Source organism: Morone saxatilis, unplaced genomic scaffold, assembly GCF_004916995.1.
Source record: "Morone saxatilis isolate NCDOM2014 unplaced genomic scaffold, NCSU_SB_2.0 Contig12, whole genome shotgun sequence".
Lineage (NCBI taxonomy): Eukaryota > Metazoa > Chordata > Actinopteri > Moronidae > Morone > Morone saxatilis.
Genome location: NW_023339674.1, coordinates 11,755,321 through 11,765,979, shown reverse-complemented (window position 1 = coordinate 11,765,979; position 10,659 = coordinate 11,755,321). Strand labels below are relative to the sequence as shown.

Here is a 10,659-nt window from a genome sequence, read left to right as displayed (position 1 = left end):
GTGTGTTTTTCCATCACTCCGAGGAGGGCGGGTGATTGTGCTAGAATGATGTCTTGCAATACCGCCCTCCTGCGGTTTGGATGGGGAAAACCCACAAGTGGGTTTTTTTTTTTTTCCCCAAAAAAACTTGGCATCGTTTGGTTGTACGAGGATCTCGTGTGTGGCTTAGTAAGTTGATGGTCTTTTTATGCGTAAAGTGGGAAACGTGTTTTCCCTTTCTTTCCTTGGAGGGAGGGGGGAAGGGTGGTGAAAACAAATTGTTGCGCTGCTTTTAGATGATTTTACATGATTTTAACGTACATGTTGACAAAGTGGGTCGGGATGGAAGCGGTACGCATGCCTCACATACCGCCGGGACGCGATAACACGGGTTTCAATTGGTGTTTTTACAGAGAAGAGAGAGAAAAGAGAACAATGAGATTTCCCTGATAATGTAAACTGATGGCTGACTGCGACTACAGCCGCACCCGGAGCTCAACTCCTGCAGGAGAGGAGCCACACTCCCTGTCTGGAATCTGTTTCCATTACAGTGGAGTCATGCATGCACAAACGCTGATAGGACTGTGCTGAAATGTTGGTATTTTAAACAGTTTCCGGGAGCATTGTTATCGAGGCTCCTGCTGCTGACTTACTGTGGACGTATGAGCGTAATGCGTTGGATAAACAACGGTTCTTTGTGCTTTTTACATTATTAAAATACTTTAAAAATCCCTTTAGACGAGTACAATATGATCTGGTTGTTGATCACCCTGTTGTGCGTCTGTGTGTGTGTGTGTGTGTGTGTGTGTGTGAGAGCATGCCCTGATTCACCGTCTATGCTGTGTCCTATCACCAGTTGGACACCTGGTCTCACTGATGAAAGACGTCATGTGAGGCGCTTCAGTTGCTGCTGTCTTAGTGGAAATGTACACGTTGGCAAGCTCACAAAGGTCCCTTCAAAGGAGAACAATATCAGTGTTATGATTTTGGTTTTGTGCTCATCCACTGTGATTAGTTTACTGTGGCAGTGGTGAAGGCCAGAGCCACCTCAGTATATCAGCATTAGACTTTTAAGTTATCCCTAATGTAGAGGATTGTGTGGGTTCATGCAGACATGTCTGTACAGTAAGTGTGGGGTGTAAGGTCCAGGTCGTGAAGCACTATTGAAAGTGAACTATTTTCCACTTGGAGACATTTATTTCTTTTTCAGGCCAGGAGCTGTCGACTGGCCACACAGTGCAGCCTGTTGCATGATTGAGTGTTAGGCATGAGACAGCTTAACATCTCACCCTCTTCACTCTAATGCTTTTTCATGTAAATCCCTTATATGGTGATTAGCATAGTCTGACCTGTGTGTTTAAAAAAACAAAACAACCAACAGTAGGTGTGTAAGATCCCTCTTTGCCTTTTAATAACTGTGAACAGTGGCTCTCAGTAGGTTTTGAAAGTGTTCATCTGTGACACTTTCTGTCAAGTGCGCTAAAAATAGTACCGGGTTTTTATTTTTGGTCTGTGTTTTGGATTCTGTCTCAAATCAGTTCATCTCATTCTCTGGAAATGGAATTTGTTTTCCTCCTGAATTACCAGTGAAATCCCACGAGACTCCACACGCCAGGGACCAGATTTGGCAGTTTGAGCTGATCTCAATCTGAGACGTGGTAGACATGAGCCCGTGTGGTTAACTCTCGCTCTTTCTCTCCCACAGTGCATCTGGTGCCAGCGTTGTCGCCATCGATAACAAGATTGAGCAGGCAATGGTGAGTTTTCTACACATTTTCAAGGCTAGAATGAATGTTGTCAGGCGACCTTCTTTGCACAGCCTGAGAAATGTTCAGAATGAGTTGTCCCACTGCCGAGGCTAAGTGACGCAACTGTCTCAGAGACAACAAATACAAAACCCACATTTAACATAATCTGTGCTAAATGCACCTTTTATTAACTTCATTGAAGCTACTGCATTTCCTATTCTAAAGAACAACCTGTAGGAAAAAATGCAGTGTAAAATCTAATATTCAGTATCTCAGAATTGCCCATAAAGTTTGATTGACAGGTGACCTCTGGAAAATGCAGTTGTAAAACCCCTGTGGGTAAAACACAGTTAAAATATATATCACACTTTAAACTGAGGTAACATTTTGCTTTGTTTTAGGATTTAGGATGTTTAAAAACTATGTCAGCTCATTTTTTCTCAAGTGTCATTTGTGTGCTAAATTTAGTTTCCCTTTTCCTGTCTTTCAGGACTTGGTGAAGAGCCACCTGATGTATGCTGTTCGCGAGGAGGTGGAGGTGTTGAAAGAGCACATCAAGGAGCTGTACGAGAGGAACTCGGTGTTGGAGCGAGAGAATGCCGTACTGAAGTCGCTGGCCAACACGGAGCAGCTCGGCCAGCTGTCCAGTCAGCTCACCCAGGGCAGCAGCACTTCGCCGCCGCTGCAGCAGCAGCAGCAACACCCGCTCGTAACAAACAACAACACCCCCTTGGCGCACCACGAGGGCAGTCAAAGCGTCCCCCATCAGCCCAACATAACCTCGGCGTGATCCCCCTTCCCCCAGTACACACGCTCAAACACACACCACCCACGGGCAGGATTAGAAGATCCTGTTAGTAAAGACAACAACTGCTACCGTCCCCTTAGCTCCATAAAGCAAAAGGCTCGGCTCTGCGTTAAATATGCTCCATTTGAGGAAAAAATCAACAGCGACATCTTTGTTTGCCACCAAGAGCCATGCTTCAGTGTGTGCACGTTGCCGTCACCGGGCCTTCACATTAAGACATTTACCACCCTTTGAAAAGTCTTATTCTGTCCCCGTGTTTGGCTGCAAGAAAGCTGAAAAAGAAGGTGGGGCAGGTGAGCACACCATAAAACTGCATGCTTTTCTCGTGCAGGAGAGGTGGGGGAGGGGGGATCAATTTGTTGGGTCAACAAGTGGTGGAAGAGGACGGTGCAATCCTGTGAGGGGCCCGACGAGGGTCCTGTAACATCCAGCAGGGACTGTCCTCTCTGTATCCTCACCCCCACATCACTCTCTGGCCCAGAGAACTGAGGTGGGCGGGGGGAGAGCGGGGGAGAAGATTCATCCTCCCTGAGTGGAGGAGGACGCCAGCGGGCGCCTCGGCTTGAGTGGAGTGAATTGAGAGCCTCGGCTTGTTATATGCTGCAACAAAAGCTTGTGTTGTTTTCTCAGAGCCACCGTACTTTGACATGAATCATAATACTTTTTTCATTAGTTCAGTTTTAGTATTTGCATTATTTATTTCAGGGCTGCTATTTTCATAATGTAAATGAACAATGTCATGGAGATACTTATTAAAAACAAAAAAGAAACCTTTCTCTTTGGTCTTTTGGTATTTTAGAATCTGTCAGGTATTAAATTTGGTAGTCTCTTGCAACAAGTAGATCTCAGTAAGTAGGCAATAAGTTCCATAATAGAAATTTTTCTCTTCATGAAATAGTGCTAACACTAAAGCCGAGCTTACATTAGGTGAAATCCAGGTTGAATGTATATTTTGTAAAGTGTAAAGTATTAAGAGCAAGGAGGGTTTGTACAGGAGAACACCTGTTGTTAAGATGTGATGGGATGTTTTGATAAAGAAAACTATTAATTTACTTTTTTTTTCTCCTTTCTTTTTTTTTAAAAGACTTTCTTTGTCAAAGCAGAAAAACAGAAATTAATTTGGGGGTTTGGTTGGGGGATGAAAAGCTGTGAAAATTGTTCGACCTACTTTATAACCAAAGACGCAAAGCTGTGTAAGTCTTTTTTTTCTCTCTTTTCTTTCCATTTTTAAATGCACACTCATACTTTTTTTTTTCTACTCTCTCCTTTCCTATATTTCTTTTTTTGTCGCTGTTTTGCATGTTCTGCATGATCTATAATCAAACCACTTTCTTACCTCATGTTTTCATCCAGCACTCTTTATTTCTCTGTCAGTCTGTGAATGATTGTGAAAGGATTAACGAAAGAGAAAGGGAACAATGGGCATAGAGGGTGAAGTAAGTAGTCCAGGGGGAAAGAAGAATAATAAATAATAATAAAAAGAAGAATGGAAAGGTGTTCGTGTCGGACGGAGGGGAAAGGGCCTTGTGCACAAAACGGTCAGAAAAGGAGCCATCTTTTTTTGTTTTCATGTAAATGCTGTGTTTGAGTTTCATATGCAGACAAAAGGTTTTGTTACATTGCAGATTTTCATGTATTTAATGAATGCAGCATCTAGATTTCGATTGTAGTGTACCAACACTTAAAAATAAAAAATAACAACTAGGCAACAATATCCACACAAAAAGAAGAAGCAAAACGATAGAAGCTATTAAACATTTCACACTTAGAAGCTGGAACCCAGTCGATTTGTGTGTGAGCATATTATGGGATGTCCTGTCTGTGTCACGTCCTTTGTGCCTCCTGTGCCGTCGTCTGCTGTCGCCAGGCGATCCGGTTTCTTTCTCTGTGGCTTAGAACCAAACGAAAATGCTTGGTAATTGTACAATCAGTCATCTTTCTACAGGATGGACTCTTCTGATTTCCTTTCTTTTTTCTTTCTTTTTGCAAATGGGCTTATTTCTTTTCTCTTTAGAGTATTTTTTTCCCCTGTTTTTCTTTCATTTGAAGGAGATGCCGTGTACATGCCAAGTGTACTGTATGAAAGTGATCACTGAGCCTTGGAGAAAATATCTTAACAATGCCCTTGTAATGTGCTGTTCAGACAATTTTAGTTTTGAGTCAAAAATAAATTACTGTTTTATTAAGAAAATGTCTTCATGTTGCTTTTTTTTTTATCCTCCCCCATCCCCCCCCTTTTGTGACCAGGAAAACCACTCATGACATTTTCTTATTACATTTAATAAAACAAAACGAGGTATGCAAAACACTCACAGATGATTATTAACATGAACATATTTCCCCACTAAGTCATGACAGTGAGGCATGCACAACACCAGGACCCTGAAGCTGAAGCAGCTGATTGTAATTCAGCCATTTTCTTTTCCTACTGCGGCATATTGAAATTTCTTATGTGAAAGAGTGCCAGTCACTCATTCTCATGCAAGTCCTTCTGTTAAAGGCAGGGTTAGAACTGGAATGGCTCGTGCCCTCACAATAAAGCTCAGGGTTTCCGTGTGTGCGAATTCCAGAGTAGATTTGATCCATTGTGTTAAAACAGGCGGACGTTCAGATCTCCACTGTAATAGTATACATCGTCTGTTAGAGAACAAAATACTTTTAAGTGGCTGAACCTTTTGAGGAATTGAGAGATATAAGTAATATCAAAGGCAGTTTAAGCTCTAAATGTCATTTAAATGTGTGTATACCCCTTTGTCTTTCTATAAAGTAGAGAATAAAATCTTTCAGGAAAATGCTTAAATTTTTTTTTTTTTAAAGAAAAACTTTAAAAAAAAAAAAAAATTTGTGAATTTTGAAAATCCCATTAAATTAAAACACTTGCAATAAAATTGGTAAATAAATTTGGTGAAAACTTATTTTTTTATTTTTTGACAGAAAACTTTAAATTGTGTCTATTAAGTTCAAAACAGCAACACGAATCTGACCAAAAAAACCACTATTTTATTATATATATATTATTTTTTCAGATTAATGGCTTTATTAGTAATTAGGCATCCAGCTAACTCTGACCTACAATGTCTCATTCAGAATCATCTCTAAAACAGCTCATATCCTCTTATCACAGTTCCTTGGAACAGCAGGAGACACGACGCTCTGTGCAATCTGATCTGTTGGTTTGGAAGGAATTTATTTTTCCTACGAGGAAGTAAACAATCCCTGCATGTTCGCTTGAAAGATACATAAAACAAAACAATCAAGCTTTTTAAGGAAGGAGAAAATGAAGGCGACACCTGCACAGAGGCATGTATGAACTCTTCACGGCATCCTTCGTCACTTGTCACCAACCTGCCAATTCAGACATAAATTATCCCCTAATAGTTGTTCGGAAAGGTGGTAATTTTCGAAGGAATTCTGGCATGTAACTTGTCCTCCTTCACCCCCGAAGCTGACGTCAATTTCACAACTGAAATATCTCATTTCAAAATATTGTTTTAATTGTCAGTGTCTACTTTCTAAACCGTGCAAGGAATAATGAGTAACAGTAAGCCAGAGTAAGCTTGTCCCTCTGTTTCTTCTTTTCATAGATGGATTAAATCTGTGCTTGAGCTCTTAAACAGTTCCTAAATTCAAGCTTAAATAAGTCCAACCACTTTAGCTCTAAACTGGTTTTATGGAACAGCTTCTTTATAATAAGTCAGACTATTCTGAGCACGTCTCTGCTGTTTGGTGTCCCCGTCAGAGCTCGTCTTTTTTCCTTCACTGTGTAATGTTTCTCTTTCTAGGTACTGACTCAGTGTTGTGTTTGGCAAAGACTCTGACACGTCTGTCACGCCCTAAATCAGACTGTGGATTCCATACTTGCTTTTCTAACGCAGAGAAAATACGCGCTCTATAATAACTCCTCCATGTAAGCAGTGAAAGGAGGTTGGCCTTCGTGGTCAGGTACATCCCAGGTGTTCTGCTCACATTAAGTCATTCTAAGTCGGTCTTTCAGTGTCTCTTTGTGCAGGTCTGCAGGGGTGAAGATATAGGCAGGTAAAACTACGGCCTCAGTTGATAATCATAATGAATAAAAGCAAGTGGAAAAAGGTTGTAGCTTTAAGAAAAAGCCTTAAATTTGTTACAACTGACCAGAAGACAATTGAACTATATGAATACCCTTTATCATTTACACTTTTTCCTCTTTGAATTAGTGGCCTGTCGATACAAATGACCGGGAGGAGAGCGCATGCCAAAAAATTAGTTTTTAAGAAAAATACACGTCAGCAACTTTCCAGCTAACTGAGTCACAATTCTGACACCTTATTGCAAGCAAAGCCGGACTTACTAACTCTTTATTATCTGTTTTCTTTCTCCCTACAAGCCTCTGGATGCATTTTGTACTCCTAACCAATAATACAAAAATGGGAATGTGACTGCACTTTGCAGAAGAAAACACCATGTCATGGTATGTTTACAGGTGCCAACATGTGAATCCAATTTCCCTTTTAGAGTTTTACAAAGTTACACGTAATTTGATCAACTATCACTTAGGTCCAAACAATGGTGGACAGGCCCTTCTGGCTCATTTTTACCCCGGTATCTGGGTTGACTTCTGGATGGCCTTGTTTGATCTAATTTTTGTTTTATCATCTCAAAAAAATTTTGTTTGAAAGTTTTTTTTCCCTCCGTTGAAGGTTACACTCTGTACCAGGGAATGATGGAACACTGTGTTGTGTAACATGAACAAAAGAGACTTCAGAAAAACTGTGACAACAGTTGATAGACTTGGTATGACCTGAATTTAGCATATTCTAGACCACGTCTTTCTCTGTGTTGGGTTATGCTTCTTGCTACATGTCTGCTAAACCTTCTGAACGCAGTTTGGACTTTCTTGCTGGATAGCAATAAAAAGCACATCATCAAATTTCTGACTCCTCCATGAAGGATTAACATTAAAGAGCAAACTACAAAGACTCAAACTGGCACATTGTTGCGAACACAAAAAAAAAAAACTAGATCAACCAGGCTTTGCGTCACTGTGACAACTCTTCCTATTCAGCTACTTCTCACTCAACATGTGTGTTCATGCTGCAGCAGGTTACAGCTCTGAGTCACTGTGGCTTATCCAGAGTTGTGGTAAGATCGGGGTGTGTCTCCCGCATCACTGCGAGCAAACACAGTTCAGAAAATGCATTAATATAAACTATGAGTGAAAGCTAGAATTAACATTTCCTCTCCCTATAATTTGATTATCAGCTTGTCCTGACATGTTCTGACTCCTGACACTTATTTAATACATGTCAGGAGTCAGTCATATGAGGATATTCACCAGGTTACATTGTGTATATTATGCAAGGGTGGAAAATAGCAAATCACATTTATTCATGCACTTCAATTTTGTGTACTTGTACTTTTTCATCCTATTTTTATTTTATGCAACTAAAATACTTCTACTCCACTAGATTTCAGAGAGAAAAATTTTACTTTTTACTCAACTACATTTATTTACAGATACAGTTACTAGTTACAGATTGACATTTTACATACAAAATCTACAAATATAACAAAAAAAGAAGCATCAATGGGCAAATCAGGACACCCTCCCTAAACAATCTAAATGCTATTTACATGTTAATGCATCCAGTAACAATAATCCAATAATAATATGATAAAATAACATTGAATTCTGATTATTTAGTACTTCTGTTTGACTGTTCTTTTACTCGAGTATTACTACTCTTACTTAAACCTACTACACAGAGTTTGTAACTGGTTATGTAACAGTCTCAGTTTGTTGCTGACCTACTTAAACCAACAAGGGCATCAGCGAGAAGACTGGATATTTCTGTATAGTTATTTTTAATGCTTTTCCACCAGGTTGGATTCGGTCTAGTTCCCCTTGAAATCAATGAAACGTGGTGCAAACACTACCGCTTTTGTCCAAAGGACCAAAGTTCCTTGCTGCTGCTTTAAGTAAAAAATCTGAATACTTCTTCCAGCACTGGTATTATGAGATTGTAATGAGCAAAACCATAAGAATGTATTTTTATAGTCTCATTACTAGATGAACATTACAAGTTCAAATAAATTTGAATGTTTAAATAACTTTTATTGTACTTTATGCTATTGTACTATTTTTTGGCATAGAGATTGCCTGAATTATTGTTAGTAAGCTAAATTTGAACATTTCCTGTCAAAATGTACAGCTACAGCTCTCAGGGGCCACTGTACTTACACATGTATCAGAGAGAAATAAAATAAGATCAGCTTTCCCCTCTCACTGCAATACTTTTACTGGGAATGGTTGTGTAACTCTCTTGTCTCAGCATAACCGTTCCAAATAAGCTCAAGTGTCACATAATGCCGCACAGCACAGGGGAAGGAAGTCTTACATAATTGCAGTGGTGATTTGTGTACGTGTGTGTGTGCTAGGCAGGGACAATTACTCACCATTCAGTCATCCACAACCACGCCCTTGCAATTATTGTTAATTCGATTTACTGTTTGAGTGTAACACTACTGACTAACCCCTGGCATCAAGCCATAAAACTAATTCATGTAAACTTGAGCGTGTGGAATGAGCAGATAATTTAAGACTCTGGTGCCATCGTGTGGGTATGACATGAAAGTGGTTGCTAAAGTGGAGGAACAGCAGGTATTCTTCAGGGCAAGACCTAGTTAAATACATTATAGTTAAATTATTCACTAGAAATGAATGGTGAAAGAAAAGAAGTCTATTCTAATCAAAGGGGTTATTTTTTAGATCATATGTGTTAAAGTAATAACTTTCTCAGATGGATGTCACAGGGACATAATTATACCAAAAACAGAGTAGGAGATGATAACATGTGGGAATTCCAGGGCCCTCGTATTGTGTGTGATGGCTGACATAATTTATGTTTCACCGGTGCTTTACCTGCCATGACAAGTCAAAATGTCCTCCATGAGAAAAACAGACAAACAAAAACTATAAATTATAGACCAACACGTTGCACATGTATAAACTGATGGAAAGAATGGAAAATTATAGACAAATATATAATTTAGAGAAACAGGATATAATTAAAAGTGGATTTAGGAAATGCAGGGGTTATTTGGATCCTGAATGAGGTAGAAAATGAAATGCAGGGGAGTGCCCTTTACTATTATCTGTTATGGTAAGTTTAATTTTTGGGAAGATAGGACTTTGGAAGTAAAAACATTACAAGAATGAATAAATGAAACTGAAATGTGGGAGAAATTGAGATTTATGTTTTCTTAATGTTCTTCCAAAGAAGGAAGTTTTGAGAAAATACTTATTGAAAGTATAGGAGATAATTTAGAGACAGTTGAGCAATTTCCATTCTCAGGCGTAAATTTTAACTCCAGATTATCTTAACATATTGTGGTTAAGTGTAAACATTGTGTAAATGTGATGAGATGCCTTGTGGTTGACTGGGAAGCAGATGCATCCTTGTAAAATATAAATAATATGTAGTAGAGTGGGATAAGATGGGCACATTTTTACTTATACTGGCCTCTAGGCAAAGAAAAATAAGACAGAAGTATAATAAAAACATCTACCCTTATTATCAGAATGCCCCCTATCTTTAAAAATGCATAAGACAAAAGCACGATTAAAAAAACTAAACTAATAACTAACGTATTAACTAATAATAATAATGATAATCTAATCATTATTATTCCTTGTGCAAATTATCTTATTTCTTTCCTTAAGGGTAATATTTACAATGATGTACTGGCAGAAATGGAGTACAATATTCATAAGTATGTTTTCTTTGTATAATAACCTGTAAATAAGAACTGTAAAAAATGAGCTGTTAATTAAATCTACAGACTGTTGAATCGCCACATTTCTACAGTAGCCCAGAACAGACAAACACACACTTGCAATCTGCAACTTCACAGCTGGATGCCACTAAATCCTTCAATTTTAATGCAATTAATTAATTAATTAATTAATTAATTAATAGGAGCATGAGGAAGTGTAGGAGCTCTCTACCTCCACAAGATGGCAGTAAATCAACACTCAGTTGCAGTTAAACCTCAAAGAAGACGAAGAGGACGCCGCCCACTTGCTGATGATAGCTGCTCATGCGGCCTCCACTGTTTTGATTCACAGCTCAGACAGACAGACAGACA

At 39.0% G+C, this 10,659-nt stretch overlaps 1 protein-coding gene across 1 annotated transcript; it reads left to right on the top strand.

Moving 5' to 3' along the window:
- Positions 1 to 1,684: 1,684 nt before the first annotated feature.
- tsc22d2 (TSC22 domain family 2) lies at positions 1,685 to 4,726 on the top strand (the record flags this gene model as incomplete). Its single annotated transcript, XM_035653282.1, is given in 2 exon segments — positions 1,685 to 1,736; positions 2,218 to 4,726. Coding segments are annotated over 2 exon segments (352 nt in total), but the record flags the coding sequence as incomplete, so codon positions are not given.
- Between the last annotated feature and the right edge of the window lie 5,933 nt (positions 4,727 to 10,659).